Source organism: Terrapene carolina, unplaced genomic scaffold (genome assembly GCF_002925995.2).
Source record: "Terrapene carolina triunguis isolate 2854851 unplaced genomic scaffold, T_m_triunguis-2.0 Scaffold58, whole genome shotgun sequence".
Lineage (NCBI taxonomy): Eukaryota > Metazoa > Chordata > Testudines > Emydidae > Terrapene > Terrapene triunguis.
In genome coordinates this window covers 82,946,984-82,973,203 of record NW_020664409.1, presented here as the reverse complement: position 1 = coordinate 82,973,203, position 26,220 = coordinate 82,946,984, and the positions used below count along the sequence as shown (strand labels likewise).

The 26,220-nt window shown below is 39.9% G+C and overlaps 1 protein-coding gene across 2 annotated transcripts in view; it reads left to right on the top strand.

Annotated features, from left to right (window-relative positions):
• The window catches only part of ANGPT1 (angiopoietin 1), a 201,326-nt gene that overhangs the window by 120,812 nt on the left and 54,294 nt on the right, over window positions 1-26,220 (top strand). For both annotated transcript variants that reach the window (XM_024194494.2, XM_024194495.1), the window contains exons 5-7: window positions 5,857-5,984; window positions 11,195-11,296; window positions 24,500-24,666. In XM_024194494.2, coding sequence (XP_024050262.1) covers window positions 5,857-5,984; window positions 11,195-11,296; window positions 24,500-24,666 — 397 coding nt within the window. The remainder of the gene's footprint in view (window positions 1-5,856; window positions 5,985-11,194; window positions 11,297-24,499; window positions 24,667-26,220) is intronic.

Here is a 26,220-nt window from a genome sequence, read left to right as displayed (position 1 = left end):
TGCTAGGGTCCTGCAGAATTACAGAACAAAAAGCAGGACCCTGCTCAAAAGAGCTTGCAATATAAATGTCAAACAAGAGAGAACAGATGAAGCTTTAACTGATACTTTTTGCTGTATGGGATTGTGAGTTGCTTTTTTCTGTGTTTCCATATTCCAAAGATGTTTTTATCTTGAGGGTTCAGCTCAGTTGGAATGACCTCACGGTTTTGTGTCTCTGCTTGTGTTCAGTGTGTGATAGCTGTAGCATGGTTTGTATTGTAGTTCAATGTACTATACATTTTGCCATACACTTCCCAGGTTTTCCACTTTTGCTGATCAGGTGACACATATCTTGCAGTAAGAAATATATTGTCAAAAACAGATAGTAATAGGGTGGGGTTTTTTGAGGATAGAGTGTGTTTTGGTGGCATGCTACTGGCCACTGAGGGTAAGTTCTTCATCACCCATGCTGGGTCCCAAATGAAGGTTGTTATATACAAGAGTAGGCCATTGGTATAACAGACTGCATCTGTCTATGGTTCAGAAGCTCATCAGTGGTCACAACCTTGGAGCCATGGAGATAGAGAAGAGCCCCAATACCATTGCAAGGCAGGGTTGAGATCTGGGGATGCATGGGGTGGAGGGGAGTCCCTGGGATGGAGCAGGACTGGGATGAGGTGGGGAGATGGAGGGAATCCCTGGGGAGAGGGCAGGGCTGGACAGGATCAGGGTATGGAGGGGAACCCCGGGGCCAGGGCAGGGCTGGGTCAAGGTGAGGGGATGGGGAAGGAGAGCAGAACATAGGGAGTAGATGTAGGGCCCAGGAGGCCCTGTTATGCTTGGGGAAGATGAAGTAGGAGAACCCCTGTTCTACAGTGGGCAGGGCTGAGCTGGGAAGGAGAGCAGGGGGTGGAATAGGGGAGGCCCTGCAAGCTGCTTTCCCTGGTGTGCAAATCCCATGGCTGGCCCCATCCAAACCTCCCGGCTCCCTCTGCCCACCTCCAGGCTGAGCAGTGCTCTGGATATCCTCTGGCAGCACTATACCCCTGCCCAAAATACAGGCAACTGGCACCTCCCCTGGCCCACGCCCACACCTTCCCAGGCAGGTGCGGCCCATAGACTGAGAACCTCCGCTCTAGACCTTACCCCTGCTTCTAGACCCTTTGGCTTCTGTTACAGGTAGAGGTGGATCTACAGACAACCCTCTCCTCAAATTTTTGGAAACACCGTAACTAGGTAGGGAGATTTCTAACCTGAGATGACTTCGGCCCCCTTGTTTTTTATGGACACCTGCGTACATATAGCAGCCAGAATTTGGCCAATGAATATTTCCTGAACATATAGTGAATAAGGATTTCTCCTTTTGGCCTTTCACTCTCATGAAGATCATTAGGAATCTTCTTTTGCTATGGAATAATTGTTGGACATTAAAAGTAGATTAAGTACAAGCATGTAGGATATTATTAAGAGTATGAAAATATAAAGATTAATTGCAGAAATCTCTACATTTCTGTTCATTTAAATCACCATTGTACAAAAAACATACAGCTTCCTTTCATCTGGCATTTATTGGCATTGTCATATGAAGACATAATTAGCACCTGTGGGATTAACTCATTTAGTCTTTGCAAAATTTATGAATGCGTTGTTCACATGTTCGGTACCATGGGAAGTATGAATGTGACTCCATGAATTTAGGCAAAATAATCAACTGCCTTTGCCTGTAAGCACTACTGAACATCAGGGTGTAATTAAGGAATGTCCATTTTAGGTTGCTGCAGTAACGGGCACACATATTTCATTTTCTCAAAGCCTAATTAGAAATGTCAGGAAACACTGAAATATATTAATGTTAAGGTAATTATTTTTCCCATAGTGATGAGATCAGTTAATTTGGATCAAATCAGAAAAGGGCAAATATGTGTATAACATTTTTTTGTTCATAGCACCAAATATATCAAAATTAATGTATTTTGCTTGACGCAAACTTTTGTCAGCAACCTCAGCTACATAATATATTGGTATGATCATGTATTTAAAAATATCTGAACTACCTTTAGGCATTGTTCAAATCAGTTAAGATCTTTAAGTAGTCAAAGAAAGGGTAATAGCTACACGTGATGTCTGTGGCCCATCCGTGATTGTTATTAGCAAATTTCTCCAACAGCCGGAGGTGGGACACTAGATGGGGAGGGCTCTGAGTTACTATAGAGCAGGGATCAGCAACCTTTGGCACGCGGCACACCAGGGGAAGCCCCCTGGCGGGCCGGGACGGTTTCTTTACCTGCCACGTCTGCAGGTTTGTCCAATCATGGCTCCCACTGGCCGCAGTTTGCCGCTCCAGGCCAATGGGGGCTGCGGGAAGCTGTGCGGGCCGAGGGATGTGCTGGCCACCGCTTCCCACTGCCCCCATTGGCCTGGAACAGTGAACCGCGGCCAGTGGGAGCCACAATCGGCCGAACCTGCGGACGCAGCAGGTAAACAAACCGGCCCGTCCCGTCAGGGGGCTTACCTTGGTGAGCCGCATGCCAAAGGTTGCCGATCCCTGCTTTATACCTTCAAGGCAGTACCTTAGGCTAGGGATGGTGTAGAGTCTTACTGCCACATTGGGAGCTCCAGGAGCTATTGTGATCCCCAGCGGGAATACAACCACTGTGCAGCATCTGCTTCTCTCTGTGCATGGGTAGTTCTGCTGACTGGTGAAGATATGGGGGAGGTAGAGGGCATAGCCAAGGCACTGCCACTTCCTTGTTAGCCTTCCAGAGGCTACCACTGACAGTGGTACCAGCCCTTTGAATCTCTTCCACTCCCTGAACACAGGGAATAATGTTGTGCACAGCCATTGCATCTCAAAAACCAGCTACTGTGCCTGCGTGCCCATGCACTAAGCAATTCTTTTCAGAGATGAAACTCTGAGTGGCTCCCATCGGAGATTAAAACCCCAAAGAAAGCCTAAAGAATCACAAAGATTTAGAGCTCTCTTGTCTAAGGAGAGCTATTGCCTTTTGTTTCTTTGTTTTTTATCCACCTCAGACAGACAAACTATATGTGCATTTTACTAAATATACAATCTAAATATTCCTGTGAAGTTCTTTGGTGATTGAAATGTCAAGTGCTTTATTGAATGGACTGATTTTATTTCATTTGCTGTAAAAACAATTATTTTGTAATTGGCTATTGAGATACCTATTTAAAAATTTCAGGTCCCTTAGTTATAACATCCAAGGATATTAATGCCATTTCTGTTTAAGTTTTACTGCTCACTCTGAACCCAAACCCTGTAGATACGTACAGTATATGAATAAATCAGGATTGCTTATGTTATACTATGATGGTTTATATGATAGCATGTTGGCCATGTAACTATATATGTTCTCCTGCTGTCCTGTTCAAAAAAGATATTTATATATCAGTTCAGCTAAAAATAGCTTAAAGAGCCACTGCTGCCTCCTGAAAAAAAATGCATAACATTCAGTTCAGAAATACCTGAACTAGTTTCTGATCTCAGTAACACTGGTGTAAATCTACAGTAATTCCAGTGACTTCAAAATATTTTGCAGATTGTATGTGTGGGAGGAGAGGCAGGTAAGATGATCTCCGTGTGTGTATTATATAGATGTACATTGAAATGTAGTCACTTTTAGGATGGAAGTAGTAGTGATTTTGACTCAGCAAGGAAGGCTAACTTCTCTAATTTGAAAAACTCAGGGTCAGCAAGATGGACCTGATCTAAAGTCCACTGAAGTCAATGGGAGTCTTTCCTTTGACTTCCGTGGCCTTTGGCTCAGATCCCAAGTAATTACTCAAGTTGGAATTTGGCCATTGAAGCTAATACTCCTCTACTTACAAAAAATACAACTCAGTCTTTAATGAACACAAATTGCCAGTGCCCAGTTTTATGTCTCATCTGAAAAATGGCACCTGCAAGAGTGCATTGTTACTTAATACCATGCTGAGGCCCTAATTCAGCACTGACTCAAAGGGAAGTGTGTCACCTACTGAGTCACTAACACCACTTTTCTTTTCCTAATAGGGCCAAGTCTCCAAGACCTTTCTTTTCCAACTAGAGTTCACAGATGTATGTGAGCCAGGAGTTACTTTTATGGACGCTATGGAAAAAGAGAGGAAAGAGATGATGCATAAATTAACTCAAAAGAAAAATAAATCCACCTTTTTGTTGTAAAATTCAAATTTTAAAAGAAAAAAACACAGCAACTTAAATCTGTTGTATTCAAGACAAAATGCAAATGCTGTGCTATAAGAGTAGTTTTGTGAAATGCAGTATACATCCTCTATGTGGGGAGGAAGGATGGTCTCATGGTTAAAGCAACTGATTGGGCATTAGAAATCTTGGGTTCTATTTCTGCCTCTCCCAAGGACTTCCTGTGTGTGATGTTGGGCAAGTCACTTAACCGCTCTAGCCTTCTGTTTCTTCATCTGGGAAATGGGATTAATAATAGCTATCACCTATCTGATAGGAATTTGTGATGCTAGAATTATTGCCCGTAAGGTTCATTAAAATGCTCAAATGGAAGGTGGCATATATAGGTGCAAAGTGTTAGTATCATTATATATTTAACATACAGCCTTGAACCTTGTGTGGTGTGCAACAGCAGTGCAAGGTTGTTACTCTAGTGGAAGTGGAGGTACATCACTATGTCCTAGGTACACAGTGCCGTCTTCTTCATTGAGAGGGAGTAAGTCGCTACCCCCTTTTACACCCACTCTTTACTCTCCCGTGCCCAAAGTGAAAAAGAGGTGGATTGCAGACAGACAATGGGCATGTCTATAGAGAACTTCAATGCAATTTGCATATGTATTTATATAGTCCTCATCACTGTGGAGCTTAATACTGCAAGGTACTGAGAACTCTGGCCTGGATCCTGCAAAGCACTTAAGCACATGCTTAACTTTATGCATATGAGTAGTCTCATAGATTTCAATGGGACTACTCCAGTGCTTAAAGCTTGTGTTCCTGGATTGGGTCAAGAAGCCCTTGTTTTTTGTAGAGTTACAGGTTCCGCTCTTAGGTCTTACTCCTTCTGTTAGGGAGGAGTTACTTCCTGGCCAATTTAGCAGTGTGCTCATTACTGCAGGATTGGGGTTGCCGGCACACCGTGTTCTCCTCATCTCTTAATCTCACACTCATGCACAATACTTCGTACCCTGTGATGTGCAGAATCAAGTGCTATGCTGTAGCTGGAATATTAATTTTTTTGCTTTGTTGTTGGAATGTCACAAAATGAAATAAACCCAGAAATTAAAACTCACCATTAAAACTATTTATTAAGGTAACATCAATTTTTTACAGGTTGCCTTTAATAGCAGTTTGTAGGTGGGAAATTTTTGGTTTTTACACTATACTTTTCAGTGATTTATGCTATTTAAGAAGCAATACGGTCTGAGGAATGGGCAGAGATTGGAGAATCAAGAGGTCATAGGTTCTATTCCTGGCTTTGCCAATGATGACTGGCTCCATGGCCTTGAGAAAGTCTCTTTGCCTCAGATCCTGAAAGATATTTTGACACTTAACTCCCATTGCAATCAATGGGTGTTCTGCCTAAAAACATTTGAGGATCTGGGCCTTTGCCTCTTCACCTCAATACTCCTATCATTAAAATAGGGATAATAATAATTTGTTACATGTTAATTATTAAGTATTTGCGGTTTGTAAAATGCGTTGGACATGTAAGGACTAATATTTAGGTGTAATGTCTAATACTGAGGTGTTATGTATGTATAACTGGCGTAATACTTAGGTGTTAGCCTAGAATGACGTGGAAAAGTGGAAAAGCTAACAAGAAATAAAGCCGTTTTGTATAGTAATTCCTAAGGTTTGTTATTGTAACCTGCATTATCGTATTTTCTGTTTTGCAGTTTTACTAAAGAATGCAAAAAGAGAGGAGGACAAGCCATTCAGAGACTGTGCAGATGTGTACCAAGCTGGTTTTAACAAAAGTGGGGTCTACACTATTTATATTAATAATGTATCAGAGCCTAAAAAGGTAAAAAAAAATATGAATTTGTGTTTGTTTTTGCTTGTTGATGTAGATGTGGCTCTTGGTGTGAGGGAGCATTCTGCATGGTTATGGAATCTTTACACTGGCAAAGAGCTGTATTAATATAATCACTTGGTTCACCTTCACCCTTAGAAAAATACTGGAAGGTGAAGTAAATGGAGTATCTTGCCTGGAGTGAGTCCCAACACATCCTTTTTCTCCACTAGCTGAGGATCCTCCCTAAATCTGAGCATACACCCCCAAAACATGATTTGTCTTCTACCCCTCAGCAAATGCTTGGACTCTACAGTTGAGTCAGACACCTGGCAGGCAGTTCTGTCAGAAATACTTGTCTCTGAAGATCAAGGAGAGATTCAGGGATACCCAAGAGATCACATTTTATTAATTAATGATCCACTGTCAAAAAATGATCATCTGTTTGTAATGAATCACTGATAAATAGTTCCCATTACATTCCAGAAATATTGTTCAGGATGAGACATGGGGGAAAGGATAAACCAATACTAGAAGAAGACTGTTAAGGCAAATATTGATATAGTGATATATGAAAGGTGAATACACAAGATAATTGAGATGTCTATAATGAAAATTGGAAAATCTTCTTAGGGCAGGTCTACACTTACTTCCTGGTCCGGCCGTAAGCAATTGATCTTCTGGGATCGATTTATCGTGTCTTGTCTAGACGTGATAAATCGATCCCGGATCGATCCCGGAAGTGCTCGCCGTCGACGCCGGTACTCCAGCTCGGCGAGAGGAGTACGCGGCGTCGACGGGGGAGCCTACCTGCCGTGTCTGGACCCGCGGTAAGTTCGAACTAAGGTACTTCGAATTCAGCTACGTTAATAACGTAGCTGAATTTGCGTACCTTAGTTCGAAGTGGGGGGTTAGTGTGGACCAGGCCTTAGATGTTATCAAACTGGATTAGAGAGACCTGAATAGAGGTGTGGAAACTGTTAAACTGGAATTGTAAAGGACTTGAAAATAACCTAAATGCAAGTCCACACTGGCAAATTGACAGTGAGTTGCACTTACATTAGTTTTGTTCAAGTTCACAAGCTGTCCATGGAAGCTTCGTTGCAAACTTTTAAATTCTATCTGAATATCCACAAGCTTTACTAGGTTACTGATCTTGGTGTGTTTAGTTTGAGATTAGCACTGGGATAGGTAAGATAGGGAAAGTCACATTGTGGAAGTCATGTTTTATTTCTCTGGTATCCCTGATTGGAAGAGCTATCCAATGCAGTCAGGATAGTCAGCCCAGAAACTATTCCATTTGGTTTTTCAGAGAGGCTGCATTTTAGTTTTCTTTCTGTTTCAGCAAGAAAAGTATATATATATATATATTCTGATGGCTCTTTTGTCTGTCTATCTCTGGTAGCAAGGGCCTGATACAATGTCCACTAAAGACAATGGGGAAACTCCTATTGTCTTAAGGGATGTGGGATCAGGCACTAAGTGGGCTAGTACATTTTATAATTTTCTAGTCGCTTTCTTTGCTTAGTTTCATCCCAACATTACTGTCAATTTCTCTGCCTCTTTGCTGATTACATCCTTCAGATATTTACAGATGATTATCAGTCCTGCTCAGACCCCCATTCCCACCCCTTTGTTAGTCATCATTTTGCAAGTTGTATTTATTTAATTATTTTAATTTTTCCTCTTAAATGTGTAGACATATTTAAGGTGTTGAAATAATTGGAAGTGCAACAGTATTCTAAGCCTTTATTCTGAGTTGTGCATAATATTATACATTTAAACTGTTTATTTTTAAATTACTGAGGATACTTAGTTATTCTTTATACCATACTAATTTAGTTCCTGATCCAATGTCCATTGAAGTCACCGATTTTAGTGGGCACTGTATTGGAGCCATGAAGTGTTTTAGTTGATAGATGGCTCTCATGGACCAGTAAGTGGTTATTATATAGGAAACAAAGGGTAGGATTAAATGGGCAGTTTTCAGAATGGAGAGAGGTAAATAGTGATGTCCCACAGGGGTATGTACTGGGACCAGTCCTATTCAACATATTCATAAATGATCTGAGAAAAGGGGTAAACAAAAAGGTGGCAAAATTTGCAGATGATACCAAACTACCGGTACTCAAGATAGTTAAGTCCAAAGCAGATTGGGAAGAGTTACAAAAGGATCTCACAAAACTGGGTGACTGGACTACAAAATGGCAAATGAAATTCAATGTTGATAAATGCAAAGTAATGCACATTGGAAAACATAATCCCAACTATACATATAAAATGATGGGTTCTAAATTAGCTGTTACCACTCAAGAAAGAGATCTTGGGTTCATTGCGGAAAACATCTCTGAAAACAGGCACTCCATGTGCAGCAGCAGTCCAAAAAAGCTAACAAAATTTTAGGAATCATTAAGAAAGGGATAGATAATAAGACAGAAAGTATCATATTGCCTCTTTATAAATCTATGGTACACTCACATCTTGAATATTGTGTGCAGCTGTGGTCACCCCATCTCAAAAAAGATATATGGGAATTGGAAAAAGTACAGAAATGGGCAACAAAATGATTAAGGGTATGGAACAGATTAATAAGATTAATAAGACTGGGAGTTTTCAGGCTGGAAAAGAGACAACTAAGGAAGGATATGACAGAGATCCATAAAATCAAAACTGGTGTGGAGAAAGTAAATAAGGAAGTGTTATTTGCTCCTTGACATAACTCAAGAACTAGGAGTCACCAAATGAAATTAATAGGCAATAGGTTGAAAACAAACAAAAAGAAGTACTTCTTCACACAACACACAGTCAACCTGTGGAACTCTTTGCCAGAGGATGTTGTGAAGGCCAAGACTATAACAAGGTTCAAAAAAGAACTAGATAAAAATCATGGAGGATAGGTCCATCAGGGCAGGAATGGTATCCCTAGCCTGTTTGCCAGAAGCTGGGAATGGACGACAGGGGATGGATCACTTGATGATGACCTGTTCTGTTCATTCCCTCTGAAGCACCTGGCATTGGTCACTGTCGGAAGATAAAATACTGGGCTAGATGGACCATTGGTCTGACCCCATATGGCTGTTCTTATGTTCTTATTCTTCATAAACACGTTTAAGGACAGCAGTACATTATCACCTTTTTAAAAAAAAATCTGTGTTTGTCTCCAAAAGACTGTTTTAAAGCTAAAAATTTGTTTAATCTATAAATCTCAAATGAGTGTAATTAAACCGATGTGTGTTATGAAATAGTAGTTTTTTCATCCATGCATCTAAGCAAAGGCAAATACTTAGTGCATTTGGAGTCCTCTTCATCTGAATCTACAGAAAAATAATTATTCTCATCTTAAGAAGTCCACCACCTATAGATGCATAAAAATAGTTATTCAAATATCACCTCTTTTTTGTTCAGGATTAAACCTCTAAACATGTTAAAAGGTGTTTAATGGCTGAATGTCTTGACCTTATCTGGGACAGGAGCCAGTTCAAGGCTTTTGATGGCTAGAACTATGCAAAGCTAATATTGATAATCAACTTGATACTCCTGTTAGTGTGGCAGGTGTTCACATCCACCACCATAGAAAGTGCCAGACCACGCAATGATGGCTAATGCATAATTAGGTGCTGTAAATCCCTCTGTCACTATACAACCCCTCTTTTTAATATGCTACACCACTCAAAGAACATGAAAACTTGTTTTATAAGGCTTTCTATTACAGGAAAATCATATATTATGTGTCTTTTTCCATATTAAAATATTAACACTCAAAACATAAGGGCTTAATGCATTAGAAAAATGAACACTGGATTTCTGGGATCTAGACTTGAATTTTGAATAAGGTACATCCATCAGTTAGAAATGCTCACTGAAAATCAGACTAAGTCTAAGAAAACTAAATCCTGTAGATAAATGGTTTGACTTGCAGTATCTTTGCTGAAGGAGGACTAGAGCCAAAATGTTTGTCTAACAAATCATGTTTCTTTAGTTGTTATTCTGAATCTGGTTCACGTGTCTGCAGTGGTCAACATTCTCCTTTCCTCCTACATGTGCAAGGGGACCTAGCAAAGTCAAACAATGAAGCAATCACAGAGCATCAATATGAACAATGCAGCTTAGAGTGAAAAGCATGGAACTGATTTGTCTGAGGATGAACTATTTTTCTTTGGTTGACTGATGTATAAGAATTTTTATTTAAAGGATCCGGATAATGACCATCAATTGATAGAGCAAAGAAAAACATTAAATTACTGGCCAACATTGTCCATGCTGATGGATGTGATCACAAAATACTAGGCTGATTGATCAGAATTCTTCAACTCTCTGTATAAATGCACACCTTATTTCATAGGCAAATGTAGCTTTGTTAAAGAGCACAGAAATGAAAACCTGGAACAATCACAGTGCCAATAGGGAAAACGTATCTGATAATGAAAATAATGGGGAAATTGCTTCAAGTAATAATGTTAAAATGATGGAACAGAAAAGTAGAAATAATAATAATGACAGTTTTAACCTTTCCTTGCGGTATTCCAAGAAAAATGAAAGGATGCACAACAGGATGCATTCTTTGTGAAAGTTGTGTTATTTACAAGCACTACTGTATATACATAAAACACAAAATATCCGTCGTGATTATTATGTGCATTGTCTTGTTATATTTAAGGATATACTTTGTAAGAGATAATATTCTAAAGTTAATTTGTCAGCAAAACTTTAAAGGCCACATTGCTGTCTCTATATGTAACTATGGAACTTAATGAGAGCTTTATTGTGAAATCATGGTAGGATGCTGTCCTACAATTTCAGTACTGGTCATACATTCTCCAGGGACAGTCCCACATGGCCCCATTCTTAGTCTCTCCACTGTATCTGTACCTTTTGTATATTGCTTGTCTTCTTAGATTGCAAACTCTTTGGAGCAATGATTATATCATTATCTGTGTTGGGACACTGCCCGGTATATTGTGGCTACAACCAGAATTTAAATAAGATATAAAAGCACCTATAAATAATGTATCATCTATTCTATATGTTGGCTTCACTCTATCTCATTTTCCTGCAAGTATTTATGATAATTTCTTCCTATCCTTTGTAACACTGTGCTACACTAGGTAATACTTGATAAACTGAAAAAGTACTAATGTTGGAAGACTATTAAGGAAAGTTGTCTTTTTTTTTTGAGTGGACATAAATTTGAAACTAGTATAATTATTTTCATTATTACCTAGGTATTTTGTAATATGGAGATCACAGGAGGAGGATGGACAGTAATACAACACCGAGAAGATGGGAGTCTGGATTTTCAAAAAAGCTGGAAAGAATACAAAATGGTAAGGGTGAAGAATTTACAGTAAAGTTAGAAAAATAATCGCTTGAACCATTAGATTTTAAGCTCTATGTGCCCTAACACTCAATTAACATTACAGTATAACCCTGGCAGCATTAAGTAATCAGGCGTATTGACTGGGTAAATGTAACCTCAGGACAGGATGCAGAGAGAAAATTTCTAGACACATTAAATGACTTCTTCTTGGAGCAGCTTGTCCTGGAGCCCACAAGGGGAGAGGCAATTCTTCATTTAGTCCTAAGTGGAGCACAGGATCTGATCCAAGAGGTGAGCTGTACCGCTTGGTAATAGCAACCGCATTGTAATTAAATTTAACATCCTTGTAGGGGGGAAATGCCAAAGAAACCTACCAAAGTAGTATTTAACTTCAAAAAGGGGAACTATACTAAAATGAGGAAGGTCATTAAACGGAAATTAAAAGGAACAGTCACAAGGCTGAAATGCCTGAAAACTGCACGGAGACTATTTAGAAACACCATAATAGAAGCTCAAACTAAATGTATACCCGAAATTAAAAAACAACAACAGTAAGAGGATCAAAAAAAATGCTACAGTGGCTAAACAGCAGAGTAAAAAAGGCAGTTAAAGGCAAAAAGGCACCCTTTAAAAATTGGAAGTCAAATCTTAGTGAAGAAAATAGAAAGGAGCATAAAGAATCAAGTGTAAAAGTATAATAAGGCAGGCCAAGAAAGAAAAGAGCAACACAAGATACAAAAACTAAAAGCAAAAAATTAAGTACCTGAGAAGCAGGATGTACTTAAAAAAACAGTCAGTGGGGCCACTGGATGATCAAAGTACTGACAGAGCACTTAAGGGAGACAAGACCATTGTGAACATAAGAACGGCCATACTAGGTCAGACCAAAGGTCCATCTAGCCCAGTATCCTGTCTTTTGACAGTGGCCAATCCCAAGAGCCCCAGAGGGAATGAACAGAACAGATAATCATTAAGTGATCCATCCCATCACCCATTCCCAGCTTCTCGCAAACAGAGGCTAGGGACACCATCCCTGCCCATCCTGGCTAATAGCCATTGATGGACCTTCCTCCATGAAGTTATCTAGTTCTTTTTTGAACCCTGTTATTGTCTTGGCCTTCACAACATCCTCTGGCAAGGACTTCCACAGGTTGACTGTGCATTCTGTGAAAAAAATACTTCCTTTTTGTTTTAAACCTGCTGCCTATTAACTTCATTTTGCCACCTTTCCCCAGATCATTTATGAATATGTTGAATAGGACTGGTCCCAGTACAGACCCCAGTGGGACACCACTATTTACCTCTCTCCATTCTGAAAACTGTCCATTTATTCCTACCCTACGTTTCCTACCTTTTAATCAGTTACCAATCCATGAGAGGACGTTCCCTCTTATCCCATGACAGATTACTTTGCTTAAGAGCCTTTGGTGAGGGACCTTGTGAGGAATCTAAATGCATTATTTGCATTAATCTTCACTGCAGAGAATGAGGGGGAGATCCCCAAACCCAAGCCATTCTTTTTAGGTGACAAATTGGAGGAACTGTCCCAGATTGAGGTGCCAATACAGGAGGTTTTGGAACAAATTGATAAATTAAACAGTAATATGACAGTAGGACCAGGTGGTATTCACCCAAGAGTTCTGAAGGAACTCATATATGAAACTGCAGAACTACTAACTGTGGTGTGTAACTTATTGCTTAAATCAGCCTCCATGCCAGATGACTGGAGGATAGCTAATGTAATGCTGATTTTTGAAAAGGGCTGCAGAGGCAATCCTGGCAATTACAGGTTGGTAAACCTAATTTCAGTAATAGCAAATTGGGTGAAACTATAGTAAAGAACAGAATTATCAGACACATAGATGAACACAATTTGTTGGGGAAGAGTCAACACAGCTTTTGTAAAGGAAAAGCATGCCTCACCAATATATTAGAATTCTTTGAGGATGTCCACAAGCATATGGACAATATAGTGTATTGGACTTGGAGAAAGCCTTTGAGAATGTCCCCACCAAAAGCTCATAAGAAAATTAAGCAGCCGTGGACTAAGAGGGAAGGTCCTTGCATGGATCAGTAACTGGTTAAAAGATAGGACACAAACAGTAGGGATAATGGGTCAGTTGTTTGCCACAAGCGGGGAATGGGCGAAAGGGGATGGATCACTTGGTGATTACCTGTTCTGTTCATTCCCTCTGGGACACCTGGCATTGGCCACTGTCAGAAGACAGGATACTGGGCTAGATGGAGCTTTGATCTGACCCAGTATGGCTGTTCTTATGTTCAGTTTTCAGAGGTAAATAGCAGTGTCCCCCAGGATCTGTACTAGAACCTGTGCTGTTTAACATTTTCATAAATGATCTGGAAAAGGGGCGAACAGTGAGGTGACAAAATTGTAGACAATACAAAATTATTCAAGCTAGCTAAGCCCAAAACCGACAGCAAAGGGTTACAAAGGGATCTCACTAAATTGAGTGACTGGGCAACAAAATGGCAGCTGAAATTCAATGTTGATAAGTGCAAAGTAATGCACGTTGGAAAAAATAATCCCAGCTATACATACAAAGTGACGAGGTGTAAATTAGCTGTTACCACTCAAGAAAAAAATTGTAGAGTCATTGTGAATAGTTCTCTGAAAACATCCACTCAGTGTGTAGCAGCAGTCAGAAAAGTGAATAGAATGTTAGGAAAGGCATAGATAATAAAACAGAAAATATCATGATACCACTATATAAATCCATGGTGGTTCTTTGAGTGATTGCACATGTCCATTCCACTTCAGGTGTATGTGTATTCCAGTGCATGGTTGTCAGAGAGTTTTTCCCTTAGCAGTACCACTCAGGGAAGCACAAGCACTCTCTGGTGCCTTAAGCACAGCATGCAGGCATAATGGGCAAAGCCACCCCCAACCCCTCTGAGTTCCTTCCTACTGCCCGTGATAGCTGCTGGAGCTCCCTTTCCTTGCTTCTGCAAGTCTTTAGTCAAACCTGTAAGTAGTGCCCATTGTATAGTTAGTGTAGTTTTAGTAGTTAGTTAGCTAGTTGAATAGTGTAAAAATATTTGCTGTTGTTTGTGTGGGTCTGGCACCCAGACCTGGTACTGGTACTGGAGATATGCCATGCTCTCTGGATTTCAAGCTCTGCCACTTCTGTTGTAAGGCGATGCCTGATTGTGACCCTCACCGCCACTGCCCTAAGTGCTTGGAAGAGGCTCAGATAAGCATGCAGATCTGGTCATCCCATCTCAGAAAAGATATATTGGAATTTGAAAAGGTTCAGAAAAGGGCAACAAAAATGATTAGGGGTATGAAACAGCTTCCATATGAGGAGAGATTAAAAAGACTGGGACTGTTCAGCTTAGAAAAGAGACAACTGAGAAGGGATATGATAGAGGTCATACAATTTCAAATGGTGTGGAAAAACTGAATAGGGAAGTGTTTTTTACTCCTTCATATAACATAAGAACTAGGGGTCTCCCAATGAAATTAATAGGCTGCAGGTTTAAAACAAACAAAAGGAAGTACTTCTTCACAAAATGCACTGTCAACCTGTGGAACTCATTGTCATGGGATGTTGCGAAGGCCAAAAAACTGGGTTAAAAAAAGAATTAGATAAGTTCACGGAGGACAGGTCTATCAATGGCTATTAGACACAGTGGTCAGGGACACAACTCCATGCTGTGGGTGCCCCTAAACCTTCAACTGCTAGAAGTTGAGACTGGACAACGGAGGATGGATCATTCAAAATTGCCTGGTTGTGTTCATTCCTTCTGAAGCATCTGGAATTGGCCACTGTCAGAAGGCAAGACACTGGGCTAGATGGACCGTTGGTCTGACCCCGTATGGCTATTTTAATAGGAACTTGGCTGGCCTGCCATCTACAAAAATCTTCTTTCCACCCCCTTCCAGGTTCAAAGATCACACCCTCAGCCCTCTCCCAAAGCCCTATCAAACAAATGTGTTTTGTAGCATGCCTGGAAGGTCACCCACTTCTGCCTATTTCAGACCCGGGGGGCAGAGCAAATTCCAGAGTCCTCGAGCCCTCATGGAGAAGACACACCAGCAGCCCCCTCTTTTTTTATAATGAGGGTGATCTAGCTTGTGGCATTGACCACACATGTGCCAGTTTGGCCAGGAGAGAGGCGGTCCCTCAGGTAGGCTAGTCAGAGGCTAGTCATAGCCAACACCTTAAGTTCCATCTGGAAACCAATGGACAGCCAGTGTAGATCTCGGAGCGCTGTCGTCTTAGGCTATATGGGAGTCCAGGAAGCTTTGTCTAAACTAGGAGTAACTGTTATTATGGAATCACAGGCTGATGCTGTTGATGTCAATGGGAGTTGCACTCAGCACTTTGCAGGATCAGACCCTTAGTTCTGATAGGAGTCTGAAGTTAGCGAGCCTAATATACTTTGTGTGTGGGACACAGACACACACATACCTACAGGACAGCTGGAGACTGAACTTTAAAGCCATCTGTTAACTTTACCATTTTATGAAAATCAGGGATTTTTCCATTTGTTTTGGTTTGAGTTACTATATTTTCTCTCTTTCCCCAAAAAATGAGCTAGAGGAAGTAGCAGGTACATCCAAAAGAAGCAAATTGTTGACAAAATTTTATGCACGTGTGCCCAAATACAATCCCCAGATCTGGGTGTATCGACTGGTGCCACAGTCACAAGGAGGGCACATCTCCCCCTGGCTTGGGTCCTTCCCAGCCTGAGCCCCAGCCCTGTAGGCTTTGAGAGTCTGCAGAGCAGTAGGGGCCTGTCTAGGACATGTGGGAATCACCAGACACAGGGAGGCAGCTATGAAGGGAATTTGAGAAGAGGGGAAAGAAGATGGAAGGATTTGGAGAAGGGGGAAGTGACTGGGGAAGTGCCACTTGAGGAGAAACTGAGGCTAAATGATATTGCAGAGTTAACCTGGCATCTCAGCACCCAGGTTAGCACCTAGGTCTCAGCACCCAGGTTAGCCAAGCCAGGGGCGAGCATTCCCACGGCAAAGCCACTTTGCTGTGTCCTCACCGTTTCCACTCTTGCCTGCATGTGTCTGGAGGCTTAGCCCATTGGACTATGTGCTGAGACCGCTGGGATTATTTTCCTAATAAGTCATGGGAGAACTTGAGTGTCCTTTGTGGAAGATTTGTGGGACGGGCATTGAAAGGCTAGCAGCACTTGAGTGATTTAGCCTGCATCCTGCCTGCAAAGTGAGGGGTTTTGGGGTGAGATTGGAGTCTGGGGGATGGGAGAGGAGAGACTGGGAAAAGGGGGGGTTCTTACAGAGATGAATGGGATGTGGGGCAAAACAGTCTTGGTTCTGTACTTGAAGAAAATAAAGCAGGGTTTTTGAAAACTATGTTAAAATCAATAAGATGATGGTAGTGAGCTAAGGATAAATGAGGAAAAAAACACTATGCTGCAACTTTATAAGTAGTATATATTAATATATGTGCTCAAATTTCTCATGCTGGAGGCATTATAAATCATTTATGTGTTAGAAAATGTATTTATGTTCAGCAAATGGGGTATAAGACGTAGAAGTGACCCATTTCTTTCAAGTATTTACTAAATAACATGGGTTTTAGGAAATGAGTTTTAGTTACTGGAATGTGGATCAGATATTCTCTGAATATAGCCTTTTATGGAAATCAACCCCTCCTTGATAAAGAATTGTGTGACATACCACTTTACTAAATAAACATTTGTCTTTTTAACTGAAGTGATTACTCAGATACTTGTCGCATTCAGTGGGTGTAATAGAAAGAGAAAGCATGTTCTCATTTCTCCTCCTGAGGAGAGAATCCAGTAGGATTTGTAGTGCCCAGTGATAATAGGTATGGTATGAAAGTAGGTGGGTGAGAGCTATGGGATATGTATTTATATGATGCTTTGTATGGTGACTTATCTTAGTTATCACCAGAGTATGAACCTGGGACCTCTGGAATTAAAGCATGACTTTTTATAGCTTGAACTAAAGGACGGATTCGAAGCCTATTTGACTTCACTAGGCTTTGGATCAGGCCCAAATCCCCCTAGCTGGCACATATCACAGATTCATATCTTTTGAATCAAGTACCAAGGAAGATTTCTGCTACACTGGAAGCAAAATACATTTGTTTCCTTAATTTATAGTATATTTTTGCTACTGAATGGAAAGTTACATATATTCTTTTGTTTGAACTCAGTCATGCTTTAATTATGCTTTAAAATCCTATCTAGCACTGTCCTCCCTGCACAAATTTTACTGGATAACATCTGTTTCAGGAATTGTGTTGATATGTGGCTATATATTCATGTGTCTACTCTGCCTACAATATTTCAATATGACACTATTAACGTATGTTAACAACACCCATGTGGTGGTCTTTTCAAATCAGAAAGAACAGGAAAAGTTCATTTACACAAAAAACTGTTAACTGTTGGATAAAGCAAACTATTAAGTATTCCTTACATGTTATGCTTCTAATAAATTTTGTTTAATGACATAATGATTCATACATCACCTTAATGTAGCTCCCGCTCCTTACTGGAGCACTGCCGATATTGATTGGATTACTTTTTGGTTAAAGAAACAGGCTAAACAACAGATCATAATGTTATTTTACAACTAAACTATTTTCTGACAACAAAGTAACAAGCTGGCTAAAGCAGCAAGTCCAGTTTGCCTTTTTTTCCACTCTCCACACACACTTACAGAGAGCCCATACAGAGCTCTCCCTTCTACAGAAATCCAGTAGTATCTAGGAAAGGGTATGAACAGAGTAGGCTTCTGTAGGAACCTCAGCACCTTACAGTGGAAGTGAGCTCTGTGTCCATTCCAGTTAAGCAGTATGGAAGGTAGCATTTAATGCAGGCCTGGGGAAGGGTCAGTAGATGTCACATAGGGATCTCGGAGGGTCAGCAGCTAATATTCCATCGCATAGGCAGAAGTAGCAGTTGTTGAAGATCTATACTTCAAATCTGGATTCTGTCCTTATGACCCCAGCATAAATTGTGTTTGCCCAGGCTTTGTATGGGAAGTGGGGAATTTAAGTTTTGATTAATCCACTTAAAATAAAAAGTTGTTGCTACCTGGCAACCCCCCGTGCTTAAATCACGGTATTCAGTTCTGCATTTGGAGCTGAAACTGACTTTCCAGTCTCATTTTAGTCATTCTAGAAGGTAAATTACAATTTTTAACTCTGAACACCCAAAAAAATATATCACCATATTACTTTAACAAACTGTTTTATCAAAATATCTGATCTTTGGTGCTGCGAAGGACATTAAAGATACAACTACAGACCAGAACATAATTTTCAATAAGAAGAATGTTGTGCATAACCCAATGTGTTGGAAATGGAGAAGTCTACTGACCTTATCCTAAAATAATTTTCACAAACATTCAAAGTCCATTCCGTATTCTCAGCTAAGGCACACGGAGCTGATTATTCTTTATGGCTTCTCGGAAGACATCCCCGCTGTAAAACACTGAATTATTAGATGTTTTCTTCAGTGAGTTGTCTGACAGGAGATGAACTCACAGGATATACTGACTGTGTCTGGTTTCAATTTTTGTTTTGTCTATAAAAAGTCAAAGCTTCCTACCAGCATTATCAGGCAAAATAAATAAAGCAAGAGAGATAATTGTTTAATGAACTTGGAGTAACATGATTCAAGTAGAATACCCCTACAGATTTTGCCAAAGCTAATAAAACTCTTTTGCACCATACTTATTATTTTTGAATAAACGTCAGCTTTGTGAATTCTGAAAGTCACTTTTAAAAGTAGTCTTGAATTCAGTTTCTTTGTACTGCTGACTGCTTTTGTTATTTTGACTCTATTAATCACAGTGCAATCAGAGGTGAAACAAGACAGACCTTGGGTGGTATTTGTTAACTGGTGTAAATATTATAATATTGCCTCTGATTCCTAGTAAAAATGTTTTATGGATCAGTGCTGCAGTGAATTATTAATTATTAATGATTATTATTGCTTTTTACAAAGCAGTTGTGCAGTATATCAGAATCTATAGTATTTGCTCTGATTAGGACAGTAGTCACAAACTTTTTTTTACTCAAATATATGCAATGGTGTGCAAATAATTACAGGGAGTATTGGATCATGTCATTTCTACGCTATAGAGACAAACAAACTCATTTTACTAACACACGTATAAGAGCTATCTAATGAAAACCAAAAACGTCTGAAAACGTATCGCCTGCTTCCCCTCAATAGGGTGAATATTCATTAACCTGGCACTCACTCATGAGCCCTTTCCTTTCACTGAACTGGGAGTAACTTTTCCTAAAATACAATCTTTTCTCACATGTAAAGCTTCCATATGTGACATTTCAGCACCAGAAATACTGATTCACTGATGCTGAAATAATAAACAGTGTGGGACAGGTGGAAGTGGGCATTGCCAAATAAGGTCATTTCTAACCTGTATATGTGACTTAGAGATCTCTATGTTAATTTGTATGGATAAGAAATGTTTACACTTTGATCAGTTAGATGGGTTATCAGCACATAAAATGGTAAAGAGCAATTCAAATACTATTGTTACTATATATTTCACAGCAACTTGCAGTGTTGCCAACTCGCATGATTTTTGTGTGTTTCCACATTCCCTGGAGTTATTTTATTAGGTGAGACTCAGTTTTCATCTAAAAAAAATAAGTAATAATTTCTCATGATTGCAGAGAATAACTTGAAAATGTGACCTGAGTGCACTCTGAAAACTCAAAACTTAGTAGGCACATAAAAAGAATCTGACATTTACTATTTAGTTAAAGTCTTGTGATTTTTAGGCCAATCCCACAGTTTTGGGGGCCTGAATCATGGTTTTTAAATGCTTGGACTTGGCAATATCACATTTTTGCTCCACACACCAAAGCCCAAGGTTTTCAAATGTGCCATGCAAGAATTCTAAACCTACATCTTGATTAATATGCACGTCATGCTTCCAAAGAGAATCTTTGCCTTCTGTTTGCTTCCCTAGCTGCATAATACTTTGCTGTACAAAAGAAATGCAAAACAGCAGACAGTTTAATTCTCAAGAAAACCCCATCCATCACACCCAGTATTTATTATGATGGTTTAAGGATTTATGGACTTTATAGATTATTTAAATTACCAAGAGAAAGGTCTTGTATGAAGTGAACATATCTTATTCAGCATGGCTTCAAGAAGACCTTCTCTAATAGATCAAAAATATTAGGCAGATCAGGCTCAGTAACACAACTGATAATTTAAATGATCCTGAGATTTCTAATCTAACTTTCAGTACTAAATTACTATATGTCTTTCGAATAGGATTCAGATTCTGAAAACTAATTCCATCACCTCTTTCTTCTCTTTTTTCTTCTTTTGCCCTTCCATTAACTTCTATTGCAACTTAATTTCCTCTGGTCAGTAGAGCAAACCACTGAGCAATAGATTTTCATTCCAATCTGATGTCCAACATGAGAGGAGAGAAGGAAATGTAAATCCTTTCATACTGGGAATGTGAAGAATTACAGTAGAACCTCTGAGTTCGAACACCTCGGGAATGGAGGTTGTTCTTAACTCTGAAGTGTTTGTAACTCTGAACAAAACGCTATGGCTGTTCTTCCAAAAGTACATTGACTTAATACAGCTTTGTAACTTTACTATGCAGAACAAAAAGAAAATGCTTCATTTAGCCATCTTAATTTAAATGAGACAAGCATAGAAACAGTTTCCTTACCTTGTAAAATCTTTTTTTAAAACTTCCCTTTATTCTTTTAGTAGTTTAGGTTTTACACAGCACTGTACTATATTTTTGTGCTGCTGCCTGATTGGGTACTTCCAGTTCCAAATGAGGTGTGTGGTTGACCGGTCAGCTTGTAACTCTGATGTTCATAACTCTGAGGTTCTACAGTATTATTATTACAAAACAACTTTATGGTGCCTTGTGTTTATACAGACCCAGAATATAAAAAAGGGACATGTTCCAGGTCCTGAAAAGGCTACAACCTAAATAAGATAAGACAAGACACACAAACATAAGTTACAAAATAGAGCAATGGTTCAGAACAAATCATGTCTTATGGTTATTAATTATGAGCAAAAGGGAGAAGGAATTTCCTGAAGTGGTCTGTTCCAAAGAGAGCTCAGAGGAGGATAAAGTGTGTGCTCAGTGAACAATAGCAAGGATAACAAAGAAACAAAAATACAAATGTTTTGGATAAACCCTAATGTTGCAAGGCATAAATCAATCACTAACTAGTGGGGTTAGAAAGAAACATTGCTTGTGGGAAGGCTGCTCCATAACTGTGCACTGCAGAGTTTACTGCATCTCCCTCTGGAGCAGGTGGTGCTGGACACTGTTGAGACAAGACACTAATGAAGATGAACTACTAGTCTGATTCTGTATGGCAACTCCTGACTTCCTAGAACTGGGATAATGTCCCAGGTGTAGGGTCTAGAAGGGAAAAAGCCAAGAGAATGAGAAGGAGGGTAGAAAAGAGAAGTAAGGAGAGAGGACTAACAGCAGCATAAAGGAGAATATGACAGAGGTGGTGGGGCTGCAATTATGCAAATAAGGGGAAGAAGCTTGTATTTTATTTGGTAAAATATACGTGCCAATAGTGTGGTCGAAGCACTAGTTAAGGAACATCTCTGCAGCATAGCACTATGGACAGGCTTGAGTATTGGGAGGAGAGAGGCCAGAAAGTTGGGCAGTAGTAATTAGAAGGTTACAGTAATCAAGGCAAGCAATGACTGGCACTTAGTAGTTTTAGCAGGAGGAATGTGGGAAAGAGACAGATTTTGGAATTATTAACGGGGAGGATTTTGTGAGAGATGATATATGTGGTGGTTGAGGAGAGAGAGATAACAGTCTCCTTTAAGATCACTATGTCATTCTACTTATTCCATCTGTAAGACTGAGTGTAGACTACTGGACTTTTTTTCTTAAAGACTAAGCACTTCATCCCCATCATTCACTTGATCTCCACTGAGGCAAGAGTTCAGAATCCCAAGGTTCAACCTGAGCAAATTTCTTCCTGATACTCCTAGGCCAGTCTCAATTAGCCTATAATACCAGTTGGCTCAGTCTTTCTGCTCAAATAGCAAATGGGTACTGGTAGATTTTAAAAGAAAGTGAGTGTTGCTGAAAGCGTTTTATAACATGCTGTAATTAGTGATAGGTGATCCAGTTGGGGAATAATCAGAAACCCCTCCCTGCATTCCCAGAACATTGACATATCTTTTAGACCCCATCTCAATCCATTTAAGCTTCTGAACTATTCAGATAGGTTTATTTTTCTTTAGGAGTTTGGTTTTGGAACATCTTTGCACTCCATTGGAGTCCATGGGGGTTTTGCCACTGACTTCAGTGGAGCCAGGATTTCACCCCTAGACAGCAGCTAGGACTGGAACCAGACTGTAGCAGTATAGAGAAAGAGGCTGTTCCTGCAGTATTTCTTTCTAGGATCGGAAGCAGGAGTGACTAAAATATCACTCAGCGCACAACGATTTGCTGCCAGTATTGCAGAAAAAAAAATCTCAGAATTGTTCCCCCTTAGTCAATTATAAATCCCCAGTATCAGGGAAATCTATTCATGTTTCCTCATTGTGCAATAAATACACTTTCTGGAAAAGTATACTGAGGCTGTTGATAGCGGAGCATATTGTTCAATTCATCCTTTGAAACTGGGGGGAAGGAAGATCTGTTGAAGACTTAGGGGCTAAGGGGAGAATAACTTCCTTTGAAAAATGGTCTATGAAAATACCTGAGATTTGATGCTGTCTGGTCCATTCCAGAAACAAAACAGTGTGTTTATGAGCCCAGGGTAGGAATCTCTGGCACGGACAATTTAGCAGTAGGGAGTGAACTTTATCAGAGGCAAGAAAATCATCCAGCCCTCCATTCTATTTGGTGGAGGAATTTTAGCAAGGATCATTCATAAGCCCTTTCTGGCATATCATTGTGAGAGAGCCATTAGAGTTCCATTTCCGTTTTCCCAACTCAAGAGGTTCGGATAAGCATGAGACAAGCATGTGATTATCTGAACTGAGCCTGAACACAAACCTTCTCAGGTTTGTTCGTCACTGGCTGAATGAGAACTGCGTCACTGTACCTCGCTTTTATTGTAGGGTAAAATGGTGAAACTAAGAGATCTCAAATGTACACAATTAATTACAAACTGTTGCCTAACTTAAATAGCATTGGAAGTCATGGAGTGGTGTCAAATATCAAAGAACAGAGTAACATGTGGCACAGAAATACCACACATAATACTTAAACCACAATTAATTGGGAAAATTAGCTATACTCTTCAGTTTAGTCTATATTTTGTACAGTTATTCAGTTTAGTTAGAAAGAAATAAGATAATCTGAATATGTGGAAGGTGAATAGCACTAGCAACCACCTCTTATTTATTAGTTATTTCTTCATATTTATGAAATAAATGTATAGCCCCACATGCTGTGGTCTGAGCATCAACCTTTAGGTTGAAACACAAAGTAATACAAAAGGACTGTTGATGAACCCACATCTTATCCCCCCCATCCCCAGTAGTCTGAGAAATGATGGCCTGTGATGTAGGTTCAGAAGTTAACAAATCTGGACTCTGGTAGGCCAAGGGTGATATGGGTGAGTACCAAAACCAAGGACCAGCTCAGAGAACATCCTGCCCAGCACTTGTCCTTCATTTATATGAGAAGGCTCCAGCTTGAACTCCTCTGCTGTTCTCAGTTGAAGCAATATGTTATGGCAAAAGAGACAGTCTAGATCCCAAACCATTGAAGGCTTTTAGATTGAAAGCAACTGCATGAATTCCAACCCCAAGTTAATTGGAAGACAGTGCCAAATTTAGGTGCATGTAGTCCCACGGCACCACTTAATAAACGGGCTGCAAAATATCTGCTGTCTTCAGTGTCTGAACGATCCCTAGGTGTAGGCCAATGTGGAGCATATTATAGTTGTCTAATATTTTAGTAGCAGACAAAGGAAATAACATACTACTTTGTCCTTTAAAGTGATTTTGTACCTGAAGACATCAACTAATTTTAAACCACACAATGTCCTTGCAAGGTATGTATTAATCGATCCATTATACAGATGAGAAAACTGAGGCATAGGAAGGTTAATTAACTTGCCCTTAGCGTATATAAGAAAAATGTAATGATAATTTTATTACAGTACAAATATTACACCAACATTAAGAAAAATAATTAAATTCAGTTATTTTACCAACTTTTTTCTAGGGTTTTGGTAGCCCATCTGGTGAACATTGGCTGGGGAATGAGTTTATCTTTGCAATAACCAGTCAGAGGCAGTATTCTCTAAGAATTGAGTTAATGGACTGGGAAGGAAATCGGGCATTTTCACAATATGACAGATTTCATATAGGAAATGAAAAGCAGAATTACAGGTAAGCACTTATTGATGTTCTGTTGTTGCTATTGGGTGCTAGATCTTGTCACTGTTTGCAAGTGAAATAAGTGTAATATTAAGTTGCATCCAACTTTTAAATTAAGCATACAAATATAAACTAGAAATGCAATTTTCCAGAGATGGAAGTTGAGAGAGAAATTATCATGTGTGACAACAAACTGTATGGCACAAGAGTCAGGACACTCTGAAATTTGTTAGCATTTGGTGAGCAGTGGCCCTTATCTGGCAGCCTACCCCACACTGAAAATCTTGCTAAGGAGAACAATCAGCAACCTCCCCTTGAGGACTCTGGGGAGAGGGTCTATTGTTGGTAGGTGTTAGGCCCTTGCCTCTACCCCAGAAATCTGCAAAGGTAAAGTTAGGGGTTTCTGGACTCTGGAGGTCCCTGGAAGGGGAGGGCATTGAGATTTTGTTACTTGAACTTCTAAATAAATTGGCAACCATTCATTGCCAACCCCTGTGAACAGGCCTTTCAGGTTCCAGTTTGCGTGGCCCTTAGTTTGTAAGTTTGTCATTCTCCACCTCGTATTAACAGTGTGAACTTTTCCACAGGCTGTCTAAACAGGACTATAGCTCCCAGGTCCCTGTTCATTCTTGTGATTTATTTCTAAGACTTCAAGATTCAATTTCTCTTCAATATCCCTAAGAGGGAGGAACCAAACTAGGATGACACCCTGATTTCACAATCCAACAGACCGATTTAAAACTCACCACATTTTTTAGCATATCCAAAATCAGCTGTGCCCGCACAACTTAATCTAGACCGTGCTGGTCCCAATGATTTCATCCCTCACATCTTTTCTAAGCCTAAAATGTCTGCAGACCAAGCCAAGTTCTTTATTTTTCTGGGAATGTTGGTACTTAAGGGTTATGGTATCTTAACTCTTAACAACCAATGGAAGAGTTAGTATAGTGTTTCTTAGTAAATTCAGTGAGATACTGGTTACCTTGGGAGCTCCTGTGCTCAGCAACAGGTGATTTGTCATGCTCTATAGCACAGTTCCCTTTCTCTTTAATATAAGCTCCTCTCCTAAACCCCAGTATTTGAAGAACCCTACTCCTACCATGGTCTCCATATGGGTTAGTTACATTGCCCCAAAGTTCAGACAATGGGCATGTGAATCGCAGTGCACACCAATGTGGTCTGCTGTCCCCCATGTGCACAAGAACTAAAAGGTTCCTAGTTTGCATTAATGAAGTCCTCTTCACATACAACTACATTAATGCAAACTAGGAACCTTTTAATTTGTTCCCACAGTGTCCACATGGGGGAAGTACAGAGCAGCGCTTTGGTGTGCACAGCTAGTCACACCCTGTAGTCTGAACTGCAGGGTAGTATAGATAGAGCCATAGACAGTTTACACTATCCTCACGTGTATTTTTTTTTAATTATATGAATCCAGGAACCACTATCTATCTTAACATTTTGAGGATTTTACTGCTTGATTAGGCAAAAAAAGATACAGATCCTTCAAAGAACTGATAACGTTCCACCTCAGAAAATAACATTGAAGACTATGGAGTTGTACAG